The sequence below is a fragment of the Anomaloglossus baeobatrachus genome, chromosome 5 (assembly GCF_048569485.1).
Source record: "Anomaloglossus baeobatrachus isolate aAnoBae1 chromosome 5, aAnoBae1.hap1, whole genome shotgun sequence".
NCBI lineage: Eukaryota > Metazoa > Chordata > Amphibia > Anura > Aromobatidae > Anomaloglossus > Anomaloglossus baeobatrachus.
In genome coordinates this window covers 350491214-350518582 of record NC_134357.1, presented here as the reverse complement: position 1 = coordinate 350518582, position 27369 = coordinate 350491214, and the positions used below count along the sequence as shown (strand labels likewise).

General features: G+C 45.3%; 1 protein-coding gene across 4 annotated transcripts in view; it reads right to left on the bottom strand.

The window, feature by feature from the left end:
* LOC142310101 (CMP-N-acetylneuraminate-beta-galactosamide-alpha-2,3-sialyltransferase 2-like) overlaps positions 1-27369 on the bottom strand; it is a 121418-nt gene that overhangs the window by 9195 nt on the left and 84854 nt on the right. For all 4 annotated transcript variants that reach the window (XM_075347570.1, XM_075347573.1, XM_075347574.1 and 1 more), the window contains 3 exons: positions 20158-20337; positions 16536-16581; positions 13917-14036 (listed from right to left, as the gene is read on the bottom strand). In XM_075347570.1, coding sequence (XP_075203685.1) covers positions 13917-14036; positions 16536-16581; positions 20158-20337 — 346 coding nt within the window. The remainder of the gene's footprint in view (positions 1-13916; positions 14037-16535; positions 16582-20157; positions 20338-27369) is intronic.

Genomic DNA, 27369 nt, shown 5'->3' with positions numbered 1-27369 from the left:
CCCCCAGGACTACTCCTCCTATTATACGCCTCTCTCCCCAGGACTACTCCTCCTATTATACTCCTCTCTCTCCCCAGGACTACTCCTCCTATTATACTCCTCTCTCCCCAGGACTACTCCTCCTATTATACTCCACTCTCCCCAGGACTACTCCTCCTATTTTACTCCTCTCTCCCCAGGACTACTCCTCCTATTTTACTCCTCTCCCCCCAGGACTACTCCTCCTATTATACTCCTCTCCCCCCAGGATTACTCCTCCTATTATACTCCTCTCCCCCCAGGACGACTACTCCTATTATACGCCTCTCTCCCCAGGACTACTCCTCCTATTATACTCCTCTCTCTCCCCAGGACTACTCCTCCTATTATACTCCTCTCTCCCCAGGACTACTCCTCCTATTATACTCCTCTCTCCCCAGGACTACTCCTCCTATTTTACTCCTCTCTCCCCAGGACTACTCCTCCTATTTTACTCCTCTCCCCCCAGGACTACTCCTCCTATTATACTCCTCTCCCCCCAGGATTACTCCTCCTATTATACTCCTCTCCCCCCAGGACGACTACTCCTATTATACTCCTCACCTCCAGGACTACTCCTCCTATTATCCTCCTCTCCCCCCAGGACTACTCCTATTATCCTCCTCTCCCCTCAGGACTACTTCTATTATACTCCTCTCCCCCCAGGTCTACTCCTCCTATTATCCTCCTCTCCCTCCAGGACTACTACTCCTAATATCCTCCTCTCCCCCCAGGACTACTCCTCCTATTATACTCCTCTCCCCCCAGGACTACTACTCCTATTATACTCCTCTCCCCCCAGGACTACTCCTCCTATTGTACTCCTCTCCCCCCAGGACTACTCCTACTATTATACTCCTCTCCCCCCAGGACTACTCCTTCTATTATACTCCTCTCCCCCCAGGACTACTCCTCCTATTATACTCCTCTCTCTCCCCAGGACGACTACTCCTATTTTACTCCTCTCCCCCCAGGACTACTCCTCCTATTATACTCCTCACCTCCAGGACTACTCCTCCTATTATCCTCCTCTCCCCCCAGGACTACTCCTATTATCCTCCTCTCCCCTCAGGACTACTTCTCCTATTATACTCCTCTCTCCCCAGGACTACTCCTCCTATTATACTCCTCTCTCCCCAGGACTACTCCTCCTATTATACTCCTCTCTCCCCAGGACTACTCCTCCTATTTTACTCCTCTCTCCCCAGGACGACTACTCCTATTTTACTCCTCTCCCCCCAGGACTACTCCTCCTATTATACTCCTCTCCCCCCAGGACTACTCCTCCTATTATACTCCTCTCCCCCCAGGACTACTCCTACTATTATACTCCTCTCCCCCCAGGACTACTCCTCCTATTATACTCCTCTCCCCCCAGGACTACTCCTCGTATTTTACTCCTCTTCCCCAGGACTACTCCTCCTATTATACTCCTCACCTCCAGCACTACTCGTCCTATTATACTCCTCTCTCCCCAGGACTACTCCTCCTATTTTACTCCTCTCTCCCCAGGACGACTACTCCTATTTTACTCCTCTCCCCCCAGGACTACTCTTCCTATTATACTCCTATCCCCCTGGACTACTCTTCCTATTGTACTCCTCTCCCCCCAGGACTACTCCTCCTATTGTACTCCTCTCCCCCCAGGACTACTCCTCCTATTATACTTCTCTCCCCCCCAGGACTACTACTCCTATTATACTCCTCTCCCCCCAGGACTACTCCTCCTATTATCCTCCTCTCCCCCCAGGACTACTCCTATTATCCTCCTCTCCCCTCAGGACTACTCCTCCTATTATACGCCTCTCTCCCCAGGACTACTCCTCCTATTATACTCCTCTCCCCCCAGGACTACTCCTCCTATTATACTCCTCTCCCCCTGGACTACTCTTCCTATTTTACTCCTCTCCCCCCAGGACTACTCCTCCTATTATACTCCTCTCCCCCCAGGACTACTCCTCCTATTATACTCCTCTCCCCCCAGGACTACTCCTATTTTACTCCTCTCCCCCAGGACTACTCCTATTTTACTCCTCTCCCCCAGGACTACTCCTCCTATTATATTCCTCACCTCCAGGACTACTCCTATTTTACTCCTCTCCCCCCAGGACTACTCCTCCTATTATACTCCTCTCCCCCCAGGACTACTCCTCCTATTATACTCCTCTCCCCCCAGGACTACTCCTATTATCCTCCTCTCCCCTCAGGACTACTTCTCCTATTATACTCCTCTCTCTCCCCAGGACCACTCCTCCTATTATACTCCTCTCCCCCCAGGACCACTCCTCCTATTATACTCCTCTCCCCCCAGGACCACTCCTCCTATTATACTCCTCTTCCCCCCAGGACTACTCCTCCTATTTTACTCCTCTCTCCCCAGGACTACTCCTCCTATTTTACTCCTCTCACCCCAGGACTACTCCTCCTATTATACTCCTCACCTCCAGGACTACTCCTATTTTACTCCTCTCCCCCCAGGACTACTCCTCCTATTATACTCCTCTCCCCCCAGGACTACTCCTCCTATTATACTCCTCTCCCTCCAGGACTACTCCTCCTATTATACTCCTCTCCCCCCAGGACTACTACTCCTATTTTACTCCTCTCCCCCCAGGACTACTCATCCTATTATACTCTTCTCTCTCCCCAGGACTACTCCTCCTATTTTACTCCTCTCCCCCCAGGACTACTCCTCCTATTATACTCTTCTCTCTCCCCAGGACTACTCCTCCTATTTTACTCCTCTCCCCCCAGGACTACTCCTCCTATTATACTCCTCACCTCCAGGACTACTCCTCCTATTATCCTCCTCTCCCCCCAGGACTACTCCTATTATCCTCCTCTCCCCTCAGGACTACTTCTCCTATTATACTCCTCTCCCCCCAGGACTACTCCTCCTATTATCCTCCTCTCCCTCCAGGACTACTACTCCTAATATCCTCCTCTCCCCCCAGGACTACTCCTCCTATTATACTCCTCTCCCCCCAGGACTACTACTCCTATTATACTCCTCTCCCCCCAGGACTACTACTCCTATTATACTACTCTCCCCCCAGGACTACTCCTCCTGTTATCCTCCTCTCCCCCCAGGACTACTCCTCCTATTATACTACTCTCTCCCCAGGACTACTCCTCCTATTATACTCCTCTCTCCCCAGGACTACTCCTCCTATTTTACTCCTCTCCCCCCAGGACTACTCCTCCTATTATACTCCTCTCCCCCTGGACTACTCTTCCTATTGTACTCCTCTCCCCCCAGGACTACTCCTCCTATTATACTCCTCTCCCCCCCAGGACTACTCCTCCTATTATACTCCTCTCCCCCAGGACTACTCCTCCTATTATACTCCTCTCCCCCCAGGACTACTCCTCCTATTATACTCCTCTCTCCCCAGGACTACTCCTCCTATTATACTCCTCTACCCCCAGGACTACTCCTCCTATTTTACTCCTCTCCCCCCAGGACTACTCCTCCTATTATACTCCTCTCCCCCCAGGACTACTCCTCCTATTATACTCCTCTCTCTCCCCAGGACTACTCCTCCTATTTTACTCCTCTCTCCCCAGGACTACTCCTCCTATTTTACTCCTCTCACCCCAGGACTACTCCTCCTATTATACTCCTCACCTCCAGGACTACTCCTATTATACTCCTCTCCCCCCAGGACTACTCCTCCTATTATACTCCTCTCCCCCCAGGACTACTCCTCCTATTATACTCCTCTCCCCCCAGGACTACTCCTCCTATTATACTCCTCTCCCCCCAGGACTACTCCTCCTATTATACTCCTCTCTCTCCCCAGGACTACTCCTCCTATTATACTCCTCACCTCCAGGACTACTCCTCCTATTATCCTCCTCTCCCCCCAGGACTACTCCTATTATCCTCCTCTCCCCTCAGGACTACTTCTCCTATTATACTCCTCTCCCCCCAGGACTACTCCTCCTATTATCCTCCTCTCCCTCCAGGACTACTACTCCTAATATCCTCCTCTCCCCCCAGGACTACTCCTCCTATTATACTCCTCTCCCCCCAGGACTACTACTCCTATTATACTCCTCTCCCCCCAGGACTACTCCTCCTATTGTACTCCTCTCCCCCAGGACTACTCCTCCCATTTTACTCCTCTCCCCCAGGACTACTCCTATTATACTCCTCTCCCCCCAGGACTACTCCTATTATCCTCCTCTCCCCTCAGGACTACTTCTCCTATTATACTCCTCTCCCCCCAGGACCACTCCTCCTATTATACTCCTCTCCCTCCAGGACTACTCCTCCTATTTTACTCCTCTCTCCCCAGGACTACTCCACCTATTTTACTCCTCTCACCCCAGGACTACTCCTCCTATTATACTCCTCACCTCCAGGACTACTCCTATTTTACTCCTCTCCCCCCAGGACTACTCCTCCTATTATACTCCTCTCCCCCCAGGACTACTCCTCCTATTATACTCCTCTCCCCCCAGGACTACTCCTCCTATTATACTCCTCTCCCCCCAGGACTACTCCTTCTATTATCTTACTCTCCCCCCAGGACTACTCCTCCTGTTTACCTCCTCTCCCCCCAGGACTACTCCTCCTATTATACGCCTCTCTCCCCAGGACTACTCCTCCTATTTTACTCCTCTCCCCCCAGGACTACTCCTCCTATTATACTCCTCTCCCCCCAGGACTACTCCTCCTATTATACTCCTCTCCCCCCAGGACTACTCCTCCTATTATACTCCTCTCCCCCCAGGACTACTCCTCCTATTATACTCCTCACCTCCAGGACTACTCGTCCTATTATACTCCTCTCTCCCCAGGACTACTCCTCCTATTTTACTCCTCTCTCCCCAGGACGACTACTCCTATTTTACTCCTCTCCCCCCAGGACTCCTCCTCCTGTTATCCTCCTCTCCCCCCAGGACGACTACTCCTATTGTACTCCTCTCCCCCCAGGACTACTACTCCTATTGTACTCCTCTCCCCCCAGGACTACTACTCCTATTACACTCCTCTCCCCCCAGGACTACTCCTCCTATTATACTCCTCTCCCCCCAGGACTACTCCTCCTATTATACTCCTCTCCTCCCAGGACTACTCCTCCTATTATACTCCTCTCTCCCCAGGACTACTCCTCCTATTTTATTCCTCTCCCCCCAGGACTACTCCTCCTATTTTACTCCTCCCCCCCCCAGGACTACTCCTCCTATTATACTCCTCTCCCCCCAGGACTACTCCTCCTATTATCCTCCTCTCCCCCCAGGACTACTCCTATTATCCTCCTCTCCCCTCAGGACTACTCCTCCTATTATACGCCTCTCTCCCCAGGACTACTCCTCCTATTATACTCATCTCTCCCCAGGACTACTCCTCCTATTATACTCCTCTCCCCCTTGACTACTCTTCCTATTGTACTTTTCTCCCCCCAGGACTACTCCTCCTATTATACTCCTCTCCCCCCAGGACTACTACTCCTATTATACTCCACTCCCCCCAGGACTACTCCTCCTATTATACTCCTCTCCCCCCAGGACTACTACTCCTATTATACTCCTCTCCCCCCAGGACTACTCCTCCTATTATACTCCTCTCCCCCCAGGACTACTCCTCCTATTATACTCCTCTCTCCCCAGGACTACTCCTCCTATTTTTCTCCTCTCCCCCCAGGACTACTCCTTCTATTTTACTCCTCTCCCCCCAGGACTACTCCTCCTATTATACGCCTCTCTCCCCAGGACTACTCCTCCTATTATACTCCTCTCTCCCCAGGACTACTCCTCCTATTATACTCCTCTCCCCCCAGGACTACTCCTCCTATTATACTCCTCTCCCCCCAGGACTACTCCTCTTATTATACTCCTCTCTCCCCAGGACTACTCCTCCTATTTTACTCCTCTCCCCCCAGGACTACTCCTCCTATTTTACTCCTCACCTCCAGGACTACTCCTCCTATTATACTCCTCTCCCCCCAGGACTACTCCTCCTATTATACTCCTCACCTCCAGGACTACTCCTCCTATTTTACTCCTCTCCCCCCAGGACTACTCCTCCTATTTTACTCCTCTCCCCCCAGGACTACTCCTCCTATTTTACTCCTCTCCCCCAGGACTACTCCTCCTATTATACTCCTCACCTCCAGGACTACTCCTATTTTACTCCTCTCCCCCCAGGACTACTCCTCCTATTATACTCCTCTCCCCCCAGGACTACTCCTCCTATTATACTCCTCTCCCCCCAGGACTACTCCTCCTATTATCCTCCTCTCCCCCCAGGACTACTCCTATTATCCTCCTCTCCCCTCAGCACTACTTCTCCTATTATACTACTCTCTCCCCAGGACTACTCCTCCTATTATACTCCTCACCTCCAGGACTACTCCTATTTTACTCCTCTCCCCCCTACGACTACTCCTCCTATTATACTCCTCTCCCTCCAGGACTACTCCTCCTATTATACTCCTCTCCCCCCAGGACTACTCCTTCTATTATCCTACTCTCCCCCCAGGACTACTCCTCCTGTTATCCTCCTCTCCCCCCAGGACTACTCATCCTATTATACTACTCTCTCCCCAGGACTACTCCTCCTATTATACTCCTCTCTCCCCAGGACTACTCCTCCTATTTTACTTCTCTCCCCCCAGGACTACTCCTCCTATTATACTCCTCTCCCCCTGGACTACTCTTCCTATTGTACTCCTCTCCCCCCAGGACTACTCCTCCTATTATACTCCTCTCCCCCCCAGGACTACTCCTCCTATTATACTCCTCTCCCCCCAGGACTACTCCTCCTATTATACTCCTCTCCCCCCAGGACTACTCCTCCTATTATACTCCTCTCTCCCCAGGACTACTCCTCCTATTTTACTCCTCTCCCCCCAGGACTACTCCTCCTATTTTACTCCTCTCCCCCCAGGGCTACTCCTCGTATTATACTCCTCTGCCCCCAGGACTACTCCTCCTATTATACTCCTCTCTCCCCAGGACTACTCCTCCTATTATACTCCTCACCTCCAGGACTACCCCTATTTTACTCCTCTCCCCCCAGGACTACTCCTCCTATTATACTCCTTTCCCCCCAGGACTACTCCTCCTATTATACTCCTCTCCCCCCAGGACTACTACTCCTATTTTACTCCTCTCCCCCCAGGACTACTCCTCCTATTATACTCCTCTCCCCCCAGGACTACTCCTCCTATTATACTCCTCTCTCTCCCCAGGACTACTCCTCCTATTTTACTCCTCTCTCCCCAGGACTACTCCTCCTATTATACTCCTCACCTTCAGGACTACTCCTATTTTACTCCTCTCCCCCCAGGACTACTACTCCTATTATACTCCTCTCCCCCCAAGACTACTCCTCCTACATACACACACTGCACAAAACATACCTCCCCCAAAACACACACACACCCACACAAACCGTGCAACACACACCGCACCACACACAACGCTTCAGACACACAGCGCTCCACAAAACGCAACACACAACGCAACGCACAAACAACACCGCTCTCACACACCCCTACACCCAGAACATTTACAGCGCCTTACACAAACACTTGGCAACTACACACAATAACATTTATATAAAGAACAAAAATCATGCATTAACTACACAATATTCTAGAATACCCGATGCGCTAGAATCGGGCCACCTTCTAGTTTTATATATGCAAGTGAAAAAATAAACAATTTTGCTGCCACAAAACATGACCACAGACACAAAAAAACAACACTCTTCAAGAAAGTGCTTCTGAGGCATCATTTTCCTGAAGTGGCTTTTTTTTTTGCTTGAAAAACTTGGATGGTCCACAGACCCTAAATAGGTCGTGTGCATGTACCCTAAAAAAGTTTTTTTAGGTTATGGAAAATGCTTTTTTCCAGGCAGAGTTTTGTTAACAAAAAAATAAACTGTGCTTCACTCACTTTTCCTGGGTCCACAGCAGAGTCTCCTCTTCTGCTCCTTGAGGTCTTTTCATATCTGCAGTGCTAATGTCATGCCTACAGCACTGGAGCCAATCAGTGAGCTCAGCACATAGCACCATCAACGCGGGCACAGCCGCTGAGCTCAGTGATTTGCTGCCATGCGGTTGACATGATATCAGTGCTGCAGACAATAAGACACTTGAAGCAGTGGGAAAAACTTAGTGCAGAACCTGAAGAGGGTGAGAAATGCACTGGGTTTGGTTTGTTGTTGTTTTTTTTTTTAAAAACAAAACTGTCCAGGGGACAGGGGTTTTCTGAATATCAAAACCTCTTACTTTATCTTTGACAATATGGACAAATCTTGGAAAATTTTGAGTTTTAAAAAAAGTTATCAAACTAGTTATTAATCATAAAGTATTTTTTAACCAGGACACACAGACTATATTTAGTCTATATAGTCCTCATACTTGCCAGCAAGCCAAAAAACTGCTGTCTACACTAGGTTTATAATAAAGTATAAAATATGTGGATAACTGCCTAGTTTATTAGTAATTCAACCCAATTCCATATAAATTGGGATGCTGTATAAAATTTATTGGAAACATGAATGCAATGATTTGGAAATCTGTTACAGACATATTTGATTCACAACAGATCATGGATCCAAAAGGTGACAGACATATTTCCATTTCATTCACTTTTTTTTTACTCATTTATAAATTGACTGTGCATGAAAAGAGCACATTATAGAGGCAGAGTCTCTCAGAAGCAAAGAAAGTCAGAGGTTCACCAGTTTTAACAACTGTGTCTAAATATTGTGAAACTTTCAGCAAAAAATGCTCAAAAATGGAAAATTGCAAAGACTTTTAGCCCACCATCTACAGCACATGTCATCATCAAAAGATTCAGAGATTATGGAGAAATCCCTGTGCATAAGCCGGCTGTCAATATTGGTTGCTCAAGATCTATGGGCCCTCAGACTCAGGAATATCTCCAGAAATCAGAGTCTGGGAATACAATTTAATTTACATTAGTAGATTACATGGTGATGCTCCATCGTGTATAAAAGCCATATATCATTACAATCCAGAAATGCTACCTACTTCTCTGAGCCAAAGGCCATTTTAAATGAACTGAGGGGAAAAAATGGAAACTGTGGTTTCTGTAAAGAGTTTAACCTTTTCCTATCCTGAGTCCCCCTGGGGAGGAGGGTGACATTCCAAAAATTCGGTTACGCTCCTTTGTCGGGCCACTGCCTTGTTTATAATTCACATGTGAATAAATGGATTTCCTGTTGATTTATTTTACAAAATTCATTCATATTGCAAAATTCTGTTTTGAAGTTTTTCCCCAATTATAATAGGATTTCAATGGGCAGAACAGGAAATTTTATTGGATGGGAAAAGGTTAAAATGTTGATTGATCTGACCACAGAACAAACACCTTGTCCTGCGGACTCAAGAGGAGAAGGACCAGCCAGCTTGTTATCAGTGCACACTACTGTACAAAAGCCTGCATCTCCATTGCATTAGTGCCTATGGCATGGGCAGCTCATACATGAAAGGCAGTACCAATGCTGAGCATTATATAGAGGTTTTAGAATAACATATGTTCCCATCTAGACAACGTCTATTTCAGGGAAGATTATTCAGGTTTCTTCAAGACAATACTAAAACATCCATCACAACAGAAAGACTCTGCAAAAGAGTTTGTTCGGTGAACTGCTGTGCAGACCTTTCACCAATAGAAAACATTTGGTGTATTATGAAATGAAATATCTGGCAAAAAAACAAAACAAAACACTAAGGACTGTTCAGCATCAAGAATCCTACATCAGACAAGAATAGGACAATATTCATCTCGGAAAACTCCAGCAATTGGTCTCCTCACTTCCCAGACATTTTACAGACTATTATAAAAAAAGAGGGGAGGTTACACAATGGCAGACATGACCCTGTCCCAACTTATTTCCTTGAGATGTGTTGCGGCCATCAATTTATAAAGAAGTTAATTCTTTCAAATGAAAGACGTTTCACTTTCTGATCTGTGTACTGTTATAAATAAAACATGTAATGTAGTTTCCAAATCATTCAATTCTTGTTTTGTTTTTTTACATTTTACAGAGAGACTCACATTTTTTTAAATTAGCATTGTACATGGTCACTCAGAATTATTTTGGTAATTTTAGATTAAATAGTGTTGAAGAGGTTTGGAAAATCAATAATATGCTGTAGTCCCATGAGCTACATGCAGCATGTGGATCTTTCATGGGGCCATGCAGATACGTAAACTACACAATTTACCAGGGAGTATAAATAGTCTGTAGAAACTCTCTCAGTTGGAAATGAGGCAACTTAAAAAAACATCCTCCCAGTTTAAAGAGGTTGTCCACGTTAATAATTTCTGTTTATATAAGGCTCAGAAAAGTTTAAAGGGAACCTGTCATGTTGTGCATGCAGTGCAATCTGTGCAGGATGCTATAGCGCAGGAAAGGCTTAGCAGAATGATCTATAGGATTGTTGGAAAAGATTCAGTATAACTTGTATGTTTTCCATTTAAATCCATGGTGTTTACAATCACAAAATTTTGCACAGACACCCCATGTGACTCAGGGAACGTCAGACTGTTTTGACGGGAAAATTAAACCCCGCGCTTTACAGTTACTCTCCAAAAAACTTGCCTCCAATAAAGCCAATGGAGCTGCGAGCCATTAGGTTATTAATAGGAGCTGTAATTGGTTGCTATAGGAACAAAGGACATTGTTAGTATAAGAAGCTTATGTGTGAGGTAATATGAGGTCAGTGGGGAGACGGATAGAGACAGACACAGACAGACGGGGAACGAGACAGAGACGGGGAACGAGACAGAGACGGGGAACGAGACAGAGACGGGGAACGAGACAGAGACGGGGAACGAGACAGAGACGGGGAACGAGACAGAGACGGGGAACGAGACAGAGACGGGGAACGAGACAGAGACGGGGAACGAGACAGAGACGGGGAACGAGACAGAGACGGGGAACGAGACAGACGGGGAACGAGACAGAGACGGGGAACGAGACAGAGACGGGGAACGAGACAGAGACGGGGAACGAGACAGAGACGGGGAACGAGACAGAGACGGGGAACGAGACAGAGACGGGGAACGAGACAGAGACGGGGAACGAGACAGACGGGGAACGAGACAGAGACGGGGAACGAGACAGAGACGGGGAACGAGACAGAGACGGGGAACGAGACAGAGACGGGGAACGAGACAGAGACGGGGAACGAGACAGAGACGGGGAACGAGACAGAGACGGGGAACGAGACAGAGACGGGGAACGAGACAGAGACGGGGAACGAGACAGAGACGGGGAACGAGACAGAGACGGGGAACGAGACAGACGGGGAACGAGACAGAGACGGGGAACGAGACAGAGACGGGGAACGAGACAGAGACGGGGAACGAGACAGAGACGGGGAACGAGACAGAGACGGGGAACGAGACAGAGACGGGGAACGAGACAGAGACGGGGAACGAGACAGAGACGGGAAACGAGACAGAGACGGGGAACGAGACAGAGACGGGGAACGAGACAGAGACGGGGAACGAGACAGAGACGGGGAACGAGACAGAGACGGGGAACGAGACAGAGACGGGGAACGAGACAGACGGGGAACGAGACAGACAGACATGGAGACTGATACAGAGACAGACATCAGAGACAGACAGACAGAGACTGGGAAAGAGACAGAGAGACAGATAATATCCCGGGCAACGCCCGGGTACTACAGCTAGTAAAATTAAATAAAATTCAAAGTTTTACTGAAACTTTACAACAAGAATGTCTATTGCTCAGCTCCTTCTGCTCTACAACATCATGCCTGCAGATCATATACCATTTTCAACATAAAAAGTTCCTTTTAAAGGGGTTTCCGGGGTCCACTCACTTACATATCTAGAGGTCTGAAGGCCAAATGATATCATGTCTAGTGATACGCACTGATCAGGGTACGATATGAATTGCTGAGGCGCATGTTACCTGCTGGCTGCGAATGTGATGCAGTAGCTATTAGTAGATCATCATCACTTACTTCTGGTTGCTTAAAGAGGTTGATCCCTTTCAAACAAACAATGTTCTGCCCTTACTGCAGTTTGTAAAACAAACAGCCAATCAAATCTCAGCAGCTCTGAAGGGGACGTTTTCTCTACATGGGCAGAGCAGCAGAGTACGATTGCCTTTCGTTCTGACATCAGTGCCACAGCCAATGCCAGGTACTGTGAGCAGCAGTGGAGATTTCCCAGTAAACACAAGGAAGATGAGCACAACAAGGTTTGTTATGTTTTAAACAAACTGCTGCTAGGGTAGAAATATTCTGAAAGGGATCAACCCCTTTAAGTAACAAGAACCACAATACTCTTAAAAAAAATTAAAGAAGCATTAACCACGTCAGCAATCCACCACTTTCCAAGCCGGACATTGCCTAGTCTTCCAACGGTATCTGTTTCCTGCTGCAATGATTATATTACTAAATCCCAATAACAGGGTATGTGATCGTGCAGTTGACACAGGTCACCTCCATAGCTAGTGATTGGCGGAGAAGCCAATCCTGTGATTTATGAGGCGCCAGGCAGTGTCCATAAAGGAATCATGAGGGGAGTATCACTTTTGATTTAAAGGGAACCTGTCATCAGAAATTTCGCCTAAAACCTAACAGATTCCCCCTCTGCAGCTCCTGGGCTGCATTCTATAAAGGTCCCTGTTATGATTGTGCCCACTTTCTGACCGAAAAAAAGTGTTTATAAAGTTGTACCTTTTTGGCTTCTGATTCTGTAAATCCGTCACGGGGGCGGGCTGCCTGATGGCCGTTATTCTGCCCCCTGGTTCTGTATGCCGCCCCCATCGCTGATTTCAATACTTCTGGACGCCGCCCACTGCTCCAGCCATCCCCGCGCATGCCCAGTGCTCATCTCTCGGGGATGAGCACTGTGCCCAGCGTCACCGCTGGTGACGTGCACGCAGGGTTAAGATTATGGGCGGTGCTGTGATGTTTATTCCTAAGCAACCGCCCATAATCGCGGGGCCGCGCTTTTCCCCTCGGCCTGCTTCGTTCTGCGCAAGCGCGCTGCTGGCCGAAGCAGGCCGAGGGGAAAAGCGCGGCCCCGCGATTATGGGCGGTTGCTTAGGAATAAACATCACAGCACCGCCCATAATCTTAACCCTGCGTGCACGTCACCAGCGGTGACGCTGGGCACAGTGCTCATCCCCGAGAGATGAGCACTGGGCATGCGCGGGGATGGCTGGAGCAGTGGGCGGCGTCCAGAAGTATTGAAATCAGCGATGGGGGCGGCATACAGAACCAGGGGGCAGAATAACGGCCATCAGGCAGCCCGCCCCCGTGACGGATTTACAGAATCAGAAGCCAAAAAGGTACAACTTTATAAACACTTTTTTTCGGTCAGAAAGTGGGCACAATCATAACAGGGACCTTTATAGAATGCAGCCCAGGAGCTGCAGAGGGGGAATCTGTTAGGTTTTAGGCGAAATTTCTGATGACAGGTTCCCTTTAATCCCACTCAGAGCCTTTAAAAAAAAAAAAAAAAAAAAGTTGAAATGGACAACCCTTTTCAATCTCCATGACTCCAACACCCAGCTGGAGATATAATTTTGTACCACAAAGTGCAGTAGTACACTGTGTGCACCAACATAGATGAGATATACACACACATTTTTTTATTTATTTTTTATATATTATATACACACATACACACACACTATACACACAAACACACACACACCCCAACGTTGAACGTTAAATTAATTCTAAATTGTATTATTGCCATATGGTCAATACCTATAGAATGGAGGTACTTTGCATACAAACTGGCCAACTCGTGAATGCCCAACAGCCACGATACAGCGACTGTTGTTTGATGGTACCCCAACTCTATCAGACATACTTTTCCCAGGCCAAGGTTAAGGTGTTATACCTAGATGTACTCACCTCATCACAAATATGTAAAGCAAAAAAGAGCGCCAGCATTCCAGTAGACGGATACTTTCCATGATGATTGGTCCAGTTATCATGGATGTATTTAAAAAAGGTTGGGTTAAATATTAATACCTGAAATAATATACAAAAAAGTATACATATTACTATATATTGAAGGCACAAATGGGATGAAATAACAAATACATATACCCAGAATTCTATAATAAGTAATAATGTGAAGACAAACCTTAAATTACCCCTTCAGGCTATGTGCCCATTTGGCGTATTTTCATGCAGTTACGCTGCGATCTGCACGGCAGTGTAACTGCATGCTTCCTGCGTCCCCAGCACAATCTATGAAGATAGTGCCTAATCCATGCCCACGTGGTGTATTAGAACACAGCGATTCAGCTGCTGCCAAATCGCTGCGTTCTAAGAAGTGACATGTCACTTCTTTCGTGCGCTTTGCATGCAGCCCCCGCTCTGTCTATGGTGGGGGCTGCATCCAGAGCACATGAAATCGGCAGTCACCGAAGCTTCAGAACGGAGCTTTTCAGCTGCGCTCTGAAGCGCACATGCAGTGATGTTATGTAGTGGCCCGGTCCAGATTGTGTCTGTTTCTTTAAGTACATTTACTTATATGTAATATCATGCTATATGTTATAAGTAAAGCATTTTTCATTTGTTGTGTTCTAGCACCATCTACTAGTGAAAACTGTAAGAATCTGAAGTGTGCATTGGGTGTTTTCCTATTGACCAGTTCTTGGTTATATGGCTCAATAGGTGGAGCTATTCTCCAGCCTCTGTCTGGAAAGAACTGGAATGTTCTGGTTCTGGCTGAGTCTCCTCTGAGGGCAGACATTATGTGGAGTTTCTCTTCACCACAAGACTTTTGCTAGGCCCGAGGTCTAGAATTTCACCATTTACTGATTTTTACAGCCAGTATACTGAAGGCTTCCTATCCTGAATCCTCACTGGCCAGATATACATCTCTTCAGATAGTAGGGCATACTGAGTATATACCAGACCCTACTGCACGCAGATTAGGGAAGTTTGAGGGTCTCCCACCCCACTGCAATATTATTGGCTTGCATGCCATTGTCCACGCACCAGCCGTCCGGTACCCGTAGCACGCTGGGCAACTTTCTACATTTGCTTACAAGTACTGCATGTGTCTTAACTAGCAGTGAAATCAACCCCAGGACTCCAAGTTTGTACAATCTTATTACTGTATCATATCTACCCTCTAAGCTCAAGAGACTCTGAACCTGCTAAAAGCATACCAGAATTAAATCTGAAACAAATTGTGCTCTTAAAAGCTCCAGAACCCTAATTGCACTTCAGCATTCAACTCCAAGCTGTATTTGCCGTGGCCTACCCACAAAAGACTAAAACATACAGTATATTCCGTGTTGTTTTCCTTTGTTCCTGTTATCCCCAAGACCGTGTCTGTGGACTGTCCATCAGCTGTGGATACTGTGTGGGGGTGGATAGCAGGGAACATCAGGGCCTGGTAGACCACCAAGGGAACACGGCCCCTGCAACCTCGTGCCAGAACAGCAACTGTGACATATAGAACATTTGAGGTCCTCTATCCCTGGGCCCTTACAGTTACACGGCTGTGCAGAGCGCACACACGTGGGCATATAGCCTTAGAGTATGTGCACACATTTAGGGGTACTTTGCACGCTGCAACATCGCTAGCCGATTCTAGCGATGCCGAGCGCGATAGTACCCGCCCCCGTCGCACATGCGATATCTTGTGATAGCTGCCGCAGCGAACATTATCGCTACAGCAGCTTCACACGCACTTACCTGACCTGCGACGTCGCTCTGGCCGTCGACCCGCCTCCTTCTTAAGGGGGCGGGTCGTGCGGCGTCACAGCGACGTCACACGGCAGTCAGCCAATAGAAGCGGAGGGGCGGAGATGAGCGGGACGTAAACATCCCGCCCACCTCCTTCCTTTCGTATTGGCCGTGGAGGCAGGTAAGGAGATGTTCCTCGCTCCTGCGGCTTCACACACAGTGATGTGTGCTGCCGCAGGAACGAGGAACAACATCGTATCTCCTATTGGTGCGACATTATGAAAATGTCCGACGCTACACAGATCACCGATTTACGATGCTTTTGTGATCGTTTATCAGCGCATCTAGGCTTTACACATTGCGACGTCGTTACTGGCGCCGGATGTGCGTCACTTTCGATTTGACCCCGACGATATCGCAGTAGCGATGTCGCAACGTGCAAAGTACCCCTTAGTATTTGCAGCACATTATTCTTGTGTTGAGTGCTGGCAGAAAATCGGCTGTATAAAATTTGCACTTTTTTGCCTGTTTTTTGCATGCATTAATGATAAGTTTTTATTTGCATTTTACCCCATTCATTTGAATGGGTGAAAAAAAGCTACAAAAACGCTAAGAATTGACCTGCTGCAGAAGACAAAAAATATTTGAAAGGTTCAAATAAGGAAAAATAAGCAGGAAAGAGATTTCAGAAATCTCATTCACTTTGCTAGTACTGTAAAAGGCAAGGGGGAAAAAACGCAATGTGTGAACAAGCCCTTATACTTTTGCTTTAATCTGCTTAAAAATTAAAAAAAAAAAAAAAAAAAGTTTTCAAGTAGTGCTCACCTTATCTTTATCAGCTTGAATGAACTGCTTCACTTTTGTGTATGTACTGAAAAGGAGAAAGAAAACAAAGGATCAATTTACAAAATCAGAACAATTACAAAATGTAAACTGGAATTCTATGAGACATATAACTGATTAACTAGTCAACTACATCTTGTTGCTCACCTTCAGTAGGTGAATACATCCAAAATTCACAAAGGATACCCTACAGAGCACACGGTGATGCCATCTGCATTATTATAGTCAATAGCCCTGTCAGGGACTATATCCAAATCCTATTTTGCAGGAGTCCAGACAAAAAGTCAGATGAAACCACTGATCAAATGCTATGTGAACCTAGCCCAATTTAAAGGGAACCAATCACCAGGATTTTCGTATATAACCTAAAGCCAGTGCTATACTGGCACTATCAGGCTGATTCTATACATACCTGTAGTGGTCAGCTCGGATGTTCAGGTTTTGAAATCCAAGAAAGTAAAGTTTATAAAATCAGCAGCTTCATGAGTGACAGCAGCTGAGAATCAGATAATATCTGGGGGGGGGGTATTCATAGTTATCCCCCCCTGTTATAATTAGCATAAGTATTATACCATCAATTCACATTTTCCTTTGCAGTACCTGTGTGAGGTCATACCCATGTGACCAGAAGGGGCAGAGCCTCAGCCAACAAAACGGATACCAGGATGCAATATTTTTCTATTGGCTGAGGCCCCACCCCTTCTGGTCATATGGGTATGACCTCACAGGTCCTGCAATTGAAAAAGTGAATAAATAGTATAATACTTATGCTAATTCTAACAGGGGGAGGGTAAAACTCTGAATACCCCCCCCAGATATTATGTGATCCTCAGCTGCTGTCACTCAAGAAGCTGATAATTTTATAAACTTTACTTTATTTGATTTAAAAACCTAAACATCCGAGCTGACCACTAAAGATATGTAGAGAGTCAGCCTGATAGTGCCAGTATAGTACTGGCTTTAGGTTATATATTAAAATCCTGGTGATTGGTTCCCTTTAAACACACATGTTCATATGCAGAAATATGTCAAAACATATTTAGATAGTAGAGATCGTGGTGGAAGAAAAAAAAAAAAAAATCACAATTGATAATGATGATTTGTCATCAATAGAACCTAAAAACACAAAAAAGGTAATGGAGCATTTCACATGTAATAGAAAATAGAGATGAATGCTGCCGTTATATAGGGAGTTACGCTTTGGCAACTTGTAGCTATTAAAAACGAATGCTATAAAATAACGCTCCCTTCAATGCTGCACATTAATCCTGCGCAATGAATTGTGTTTCATGTAAACTTCCCCAGGAGGCGTAATTAGTTAGATCTTTGTCAATATTGGTAATCTTGGTATAATTTCATTGCACGTTATATTCTATAGCTGACCAAACATAGTTGTAATTTATTTTGCATGAAATTTATTGTGTGATCTTTAATATAGACAATCATGTAGTTCTAAATTTTGGAATTTTACTTTGCTCCTTTGTTTATGCAGTATTTTTGGGTATATTATTGCATGTATTTCTAGAGGGATTAGTGCTGCTTTTTATCATTTGGCAATAGCACATTACAGCGCTTGAAAAACTATTCCTACCTCCATTCCAACATTTTTTCACGTTAACCCTAAATATCTTTTATTTGGATTTTATGTGATATACCAGGTCTGAGTATCAAGTATTTGGAGGTTTAAAGAAATAACATAGTTTTCTAAGTATTTTAAAAATATAAATTTAAAAATTGTGATGTGCATTTGTATACAGTCCGCCTGAACAAGTGCTTCATTTGTATGGGAGAGCCAGCCAATATAATGGTCAACTGAATTATTAGCCGAACCAGCTTATGTGTATAGCGGGCTTTATTCCATTCTGAGGATAGCTGAGAGTTCCTATGTATTCAGGAGTGGAGAGGGATAGCTATTTTTAGTCTGATAGTCATTTAATGTGTAGGGTCAGATTTAGACATAACCACTGTTTTAATCCAGATCTATCCATAATCCTGTGTAGTAAATGTAATCCTTGAAAAAACCCCTCCCATTAAATCTGTGTATGTCCATGTAGTGTAGAGTGAGTGTATTAATCTACTCACCTACTGCTGTGCTCCCCGGTATCCAGCGCAGTTTTGCTTCTCTTTGCAGTGACATCACTGCTCTTCAGACACTCCGGGTCACACTGTGCTCTGCATGACCCAGAAGTGGCTTTTACAATGTAAGTTTATGGAACATCTGAATAAGGCTCCTTAGGCTACATTGTCAAAGAGACTTCTGAGTCATGCATAGAGCAATCAGCATAGTCTGAAGCGGGCAGTGACATAACAGAAGAGGAAAAGAATGGTCCTGGATACCGGAGAAAGACAGTAGGTGAATATATTAATACACTCACACTACACATATATGTACTGCTAGGTCTTATGCCTGCTCCCTATCTTTGATGATGGCTCAGGAGCCCTAAATGCTCTCAATATACTGTATATGTAATCTTGGCAAAAAAAAAACAAAACAAAAAACAAGCCCCCACATAGGTCCATCAACCAATGCTTTAAAACATTCCAAATCTTGAAAAATGGCAACATAGGCAAAACATTTTTAGTACAAAACTATGATTTTTTTTTCCCACCACTTAAACAATAAAAAAACCTATTAATGTTTGGTATCTCCAAAAATCATACTGATCTGGACAATACTGCAGCATTGTTTTTACCGTTTACTGAACACTGTAAAAAAACAAAAAACAAAAAAAAAAAAACGTAGAAAGAAATTGCAGAACTGAGTATTTTTTTTTGCAATTTTGCCGTACTTAGAATTTTATTTCTTGCTTTCCTGTATGTTATCACGATAGAACGGATGGTGTCATTCAGAAGTACAATTCATTCTACAAAACAACACCCATACCATCTATGGGTATGTTGACGGAAAAATAAAAAATAAAAATTATGGCTCTTGGAAGAAGGGAAGGAAAAAAAATAAACAAAAAAAGGGGCAAAACAGCAAGTTGTCATGTCGGGAGGGGCATCAATGGCTGAGGCAGTGAGCAGTCCCCTGAGTGAAAGCTCAGTAAACATTCCCACGGATACTTGGCAGTGTGAATATACTGAGCTTACTGCCTCCTTGACCCAAGCCAAGGGTTTGCAGGGAGAATATAACTTCATTTTCTCCTTGCAGCCAAACTTCACATTATACCACCAAAGACATTTGAAACAGTATTCACCAGCAGATTACCAACTATGGTCTGCCTATAAATACATCGTTTTTCTGTTCCCTTTAAAAATTAATTCTTAAAAGAAAAACCGGGAAATATTATGTGGGTAATTAAAAACTATATAATTTTATTGCAAAAGTGTATTACATAACTAGATAATAACTAAAGTATCAATTCATGTGGCACCAAGCAAGAGACATTTTACAACCTCGGACCTTCATCACTTCCTTTTCTGAAAACACATTCATAAATTTGGTTTTACAATTGCTACATTACTGATTACGTGGTATATGGCATGCAATCCTGTTGTATAATAGCACTAGATGTAATCAGCAGGTAAATGTTCATTGATCACACATGTGATACCATAATATTAAAGGCACACTATGTGCCTTGTTTGCACGGTTACTTACAACTTTATCTCTCCTGTCGAAAGTGCACTTGTAATCCACCTTAGGTCTTGGAGTTTAAAAGGGACCAAAACCAAATGAACTCCATGGGAGACGTGCACCGCACTTTCTGGGTACATAAAATGGTGGGTTGTTCTGGAGCCAACATCTGCCTCAAAGCCAGAGGTTCGAGCCCCATTCATCCTGTTAAGAGATTGAACATGAATTCCCTAGTTTGAATAGGTAGTAAATAAAAAAAATACAAAAAGCACTGATCATATGCATTACTATTCTTTCAAATGTACATTCAAACTTGTGAGCGGTTCTTTTATATAAATATAACTGATTTTGTACATTATTTGTTTCTCCTCCACCATATGATGGCTTGGGGTTTTTTGTTACAGAATGGCTATTTCTTCAGTGGTATTATATTTTTGGTGACCATGAACTTGCCATTCAGTGTAAGGGATAAAAAGCAGTTATTGTGGAAGTCAATCCCTTTACTCCAAAACCAAATATGTATCGTATTTTTCTACAATTTACTATATTTGAACAGTTTTTCAAAGAAAACCATTTATAGTATACTGCCACTTTCATATAAGCCATGTTTTTATCAGCAAAGCTTCATTAGTACTTTTCTTTTGTGAGATGAGTTGTTTTTCAATGATATTATCTATATATATATATAATTGCCTTATTCTGTCTGTCTGGCTCCAAAGTGACGTCATCACAGTGACAACAGTCGCATTGGCTGCTTGCCTCAGCCCCCCCACCCACCCTCCCGCACACATTGGCCGCTGGGCTCAGCCCCAACCCCCACACACATTGGCCGCTCGGCTCAGCCCAGGGGTGGGATTTAGCCAATTCTGTCCGGTTCGAACCGGCAACAATCAGCGTCGGCGATCCAGTTCCTTGTATTCATTTGTATCGGCATCTTTAAGATGCCGATACAAATTAATCCCCGTACCTACGGGTTCAGTGGAGCCAGTTTGCTCTCTGACCTGGTGTCTGGCAGGTGATGACGCTGCAGAGGTCACGGCAGCGTGGTGAGATAACCTCACCATACTGCCGCCTGTCAGCGTCAGTGTGCAGAGTGCCGCGGAGAAGAGGCCGCCGGCACATGGAGCAGGTAAGCGCTCTGTGAGCTGAAGATGCAACTCTGCAGGGGAGAGGAGGCCACATGGACGCTGCAGGGGAGAGGAGGCCACGTAGACGCTGCAGGGGATAGGAGGCCACATGGAGCCTGCAGGGGAGAGGAAGCCACAAGGATGCTGCAGGGGAGAGGAGGCCACAAGGACGCTGCAGGGGAGAGGAGGCCACATGGACGCTGCAGGGGAGAGGAGGCCACATGGACGCTGCAGGGGAGAGGAGGCCACGTGGAGCCTGCAAGGGAGAGGAGGCCACATGGACGCTGCAGGGGAGAGGAGGCCCCATGGAGCCCCCCCGCACACATTGGCCGCTTGGCTCAGCCCCCCGCATACAGTGGGCACCTATACACCTCCCCCCCAGGAATACTACTCCTATTATACTCCTCTCTCCCTAGGACTACTTCTCCTATTATACTTCTCTCCCCCCAGGACTACTCCTCCTATTATACTCCTCTCCCCGCAGGACTACTCCTCCTATTATAAACCTCTCTCCCCAGGACTATTTCTCCTATTATACTCTTCTTATTATAGTCCTCCTATTATACTCCTCTCTGAGGCGTGCGCACGATGGGGGGGGTGCGCAGCATGGGGGATGGCGCACGATGGGGGTGCACACCGCCCCCCAAAACACACACACACCGCACAACACACCACACACAAACACACACACACAGTGAACCACAAACACCGCCCTACACAGACACCCACACACAGACAACGCCGCATACACACAACATCCAACACATAAAACACCACCCACACACAAACACCGCGGCACACACAAATATACACACACACCGCGCAACACACACACACTGCACAAAACATACCTCACCCCAAAACACACACACGCACCCCACACACAAACCGCGCAGCACACACAGCACCACACACACACAACGCTGCAGACACACAGCGCTCCACAAACAACGCAACACACAACGCAACACACACAAAAACACCGCTCTCACACCCCCCCACACCGAGACAACACCCAGAACATTTACAGCGCCCTACACAAACACTTGGCAACTACACACAACAACATCTATATAATATATCTATATCTATATATCATATATATCTATCTCTATCTATCTCTATCTATCTCTATCTATCTCTATCTATCTCTATCTATCTCTATCTATCTCTATCTATCTCTATCTATCTCTATCTATCTCTATCTATCTATCTCTATCTATCTCTATCTATCTCTATCTATCTCTATCTATCTCTATCTATCTATATCTATATCTATATCTATATCTATATCTATATCTATATCTATATCTATCTATCTATCTCTATCTCTATCTCTATCTATCTATATCTCTATCTATCTATATCTCTATCTATCTATATCTCTATCTATCTATATCTCTATCTATCTATATCTCTATCTATCTATATCTCTATCTATCTATATCTCTATCTATATCTCTATCTATATCTCTATCTATATCTCTATCTATATCTCTATCTATCTATATCTATCTATATCTCTATCTTTATCTCTATCTATCTATCTATCTATATATATATCTATATATATCTCTATATCTATATCTATATCTATATCTATATATATATACACACCACCTGTATTAATGTACCTGTTTGAACTCATTGCCTGTATAGAACACCTGTATTCTGTGTGCCTCCTCCAACACATCTCTCCTGGTTAAAAACCTCTTGTGTGTGGGCAAGTAGGAACCTGCTACTAGAAAATAAAATCACCTTTGGCTAAAGGGGGGAGAGGTGCACAGTCAGAGGGCATTGATGTCATAATCTAGACAAAAACAACAAAAAAAAAGTATACGCGATATGCCCAGAGGTAGCTACTGGGCAGAAATGGCCATTTGTGTATGCTAAATTTTCCAATTTTTCCTTAAGCACTAATGCATTTCTATATATTGTACATTCATGGTTTGCATGCTTTAGAATTACAGAGTGCAAGTGTATCTTTTTTTTTTTTTTTATTATAGGTCATATTCAGTTTTGCACCTGTTCAGACTGCATGTTGGCAGTGCCGTAAGTTTTTGTTTGTCTAGATTATGGAATCATGCCCTCTGACTGTGCACCTCTTCCCCATTAGCCCCAGGTGATTTTATCTTTTCTGTTGATCATAGCTACACAGAAAAACTGACCTCTTGTAACCTGCAGTCCTTGGGCGTATGAAACATGGAGTGAGTCATGTGAGCTACAGGAGTTATCACAAGACCCTGTGCTACCATGGCAACCATTGGCTCACAGTGATCAGGTCACTGCGACGCCGATGGTGCCCAGTGAGTACAGATTTACTGCTGCTGGAATTTAAATAGCTCTGTCACATCCAGCACTATTTAAAGGGTTAACAGGCACGGGCCTGTACAAATCAGCTGACATGTGCGCAGATCCCCGCCGGCTGCCAGCAGTAGCCAGTGGAGATGAGACTGCTAGGACGTAATATTATTGCCCGCGGTCGTTAAGGTGTTAATATATGTAATTTTTTTTCATTTTTTTGTGATTTTTTTTAAATATTACAATTGACTTTTACATAGTCCCTATATGAGAATTTAAGTTTTATTACGTTGATCACTGGTATAATGTATTGCAATGCATAAGCATTGCAATACATTACTCCTGTCAGTGTGACACACTTAGAATGCCTTTTAGACCATGCTGCATGGTTTCACAGGCCAACATAGCCAGCAAATTCAAAGGTTATTATTGACCTCTGGTTGTAATGGCGATTATTGGCAGCCTGCAATTACATCGTGGGCGTGCCATTCGCATGGAAGAAGGAGCACATTCCCTATCCAAACATCCCGACGGCGATCATGTGGGCACAACTCCTGTACCCAGCACAATTGCCAAGATTGACCTATACTTCCTCAATCGGGAACCCCTATCAGTCTATGAAGTATAGAGAAGTTAAATAATGTGAACGAGTGAAAACAATCATATACATGTATGGCAGAATACTGTAAGGCTTACCAGATATATTTTTCACGAGATCCTGTATATGAAACGTGCATGCATTTGCATGCATTTGAGGTGCCCATTAACGAGCACCTTTCGACTATATGCAAGTAAATCGGCAATCATTCTGTCCCCATAGACCATCATGTTATCAACAGCACATCCAGTTTACATAATGGACCTATTGCTTATCCTGGACAACCACTTTAAAAGGGGTTATGCGGCTTATTTTGCCTTTTTCTTGTCATTTCACTATTGGGCTACATTGGGGCAGGTAAGTAGATAGCAACTACCTACCTGTCCTGATGTCAGCACCTCTCCCCCAGCTCAGAGCGGTCATGTCACCGCTCCTGCCTGTGATTTTGCTGCTTCTGGTAACGTCATGTCGACAGGGGCAGGATATTGTTGACAGGTATCACAGCCACTTCATGTTGCCACCCTGCTGGGCGAGTACAGTTTGTGGAGTCCCCGCCCACCTTCGCCCGCACCCTCCCACACATTCCGTAGTGCAGTGGTCTAAGACGTTGCTGGTAGGCTGCATACGGCCCCTGATCCTTCTTGCAGCATGCAGGCAGTGGCCCCTTTGATGATCACTGCCTGTGCTGGGGCCGCTGATAGCGCTTTATAACAGACGACAGATTCCTCGGCTCTGTGCAGATGGGAGCTTTGTATACAGCTGCTGCAATGTATACAGCTGCTGCCAATCAGAGGTCAGCAGCAGATCACTGGAGAAGCTGCATTGAGAGCTCGTGTCTGAGCAGCGCCCATGAATCTGTCCTCTGATATAATAGCGCTGTCAGCAGCGGCCCCTGCTGCGTTCATCAAGGGGTCTGCAGCTGACAGCACTTTATATCAGAGGACAGATTTCCTAGCGCTGCTCAGATGGGAGATCTATATACAGCTACTGCAATGATCAGCCACCGGCCAATCAGAGGCAGCAGCTGATCACTGGAGAAGCTGCATAGAGAGCTCTCATCTGTATAGCACCTGGGATTCTGTCCTCTGATGTACTCATGTAAAGCGGTCAGCTGCAGGCCCTGATCCTTGCTGACCACTGCCTGTGCTGGGGCCGTGCAGTCAGTGCTTTATACTGTATGAGAGAACAGATTCCCTGGCACTGCTCAGATGGTAGCTCTGTATACAGCTACTGCATTGATCAGCCATTGGCCAATCAGAGGCAGAAGCTGATCACTGGAGAAGCTGCATAGAGAGCTCCCATCTGCACAGCACCCGGGAATCTGTCCTCTGAAATAAAGCGCTGTCAGCTGCGGCCCCTGATCCTTCTTGCAGAACGCTAGGGGCCGTGCAGTCAGCGCTTTATAAGAAAGGACAGATTCCCCGGCACTACTCAGATGGGAGCTCTGTATACAGCTACTGCAATGATCCAGCAGCGGATCATTGGAGAAGCTGCATACAGAGCTCGGCCGTGCGCAGTGCCCAGGAATCTGTCTTCTGATATAAAAGCGCTGTCAGAAGTGGGGCATCGAGGGAACCAGGACAGGTGAGGAGGATTTGTATTTGTTTTTTTTTGCATGTGTGAAGTATGGCAGACCAGGGGGGACACTACTACATGATGGAAGAGGACTAGGAAAGGGGCCATTACTATAGGATGAGCATAATATTATAGGATGGGCACAAGGATGGGGCACATTATAGGTTGGGGGCATTACTATACGATGGGCACATTATTACATTTTATGTGCCCATATTGTGCTCTTTTAGAGGTCTGTGCTGAGCAGAATACTGACAGGCATTGAGTGTGCAGACGGCGGGGCTGGACACTGAGGCTGGGCGATGGCAGCTCTGACTGAGGTTTGGCAACCAAGGAAACAAAAAAGTCATGTTTGGTTGAGCTGCAGATAAATAGTGTCTGCAGAGAATAAAGGGATAATTCAAGAGGAACAAAAGTCAGAAAAAAAAAAATATTAATGTAGGGATGTTTTATATGACAATACAGAACAGAGTAGCTTAAAACATTTTTTGGCGTTTATGTTGGACAACTCCTTTAACTTCAACTAAGAGATCTGCCTTTTTGTCACAGACATTACTAAATTCTGTTGCTTGAAGGAGATTTTTACTGAAATAAACAGTCAGTCAGCAGAAATTACTAATTGTTTCCCTATTTTAGTTACAGAATATTCTGGAAATTACTCATGTTGGTGTTAATCATGCACGTTTTCTATTGTAAATCCCAACTCTTAAAAATTGTGCCAAAAGATCAGCTCACTCCTAGTGTGTTGAGGATATCTACCTGGGTCCACAGACACTTCAATAGCAAACTTAGGTCACGTGCACACATTGAGTATTTGGTGAGTTTTTAACCTCCGTATTTGTAGCTAAAACCAGGAATGAAACAATCAGAGGAAAAGTATAATAGACACACAGGCACCACTTCTGTATTTTTTACCCACTCCTGGTTTTGGCTTACAAATACTGAGGTAAAAAAAAAAACCTCACCATAAGGCTAGGTTCACACACTGCATTGTTTTGACGCTGCGTTTTTGTGCGTTTTTTTGCGGCAAAAACCGCACCCGCGTCAAACAAACGCGGCCAAAAATGCACACGTTTTGCCGCGATTTGGTGCGTTTTTTGCTGCGTTTTGCTGCGTTTTTGCTCACTGCGTCTTTATGCGTTTTTTATCAGTGAACAAAAAAAAAAAAAAAAAAGGTCTGATGTAATTTCCTTCTTCAATATGTTCTTCATTCTCCACTAGTTTATGCAGGAGAGCAGACAGCTGCAGAACTACAAGGCTCAGCATGCTCCATCCAGGACTGTATGCTGGAGGGAGAGTCAGGGGGAGCAGACCTACAAGGCTCAGTATCCTCCATCCAATAGTGTATGCAGGAGAGCAGACAGCAGCTGTCGAACTACAAGGCTCAGCATCCTCCTTCCAGGACTGTATGCAGGATTTCTTTGCCCCCCCCCCAAACAAAAAAATGATGTGGGCTTCGCCATATTTTTGTATGCTAGCCGGGTACAGCAGGCAGGTACGGGCTGCCCCAACCCCCAGCTGCCTATTTGTACCCGGCTGGGAACCAAAAATATAGAGAAGCCCTTTTTTTTAAAATTATTTCATGAATTTCATGAAATAATTAAAAAAAAAAAAAATGACGTGAGCTTCGCCTAA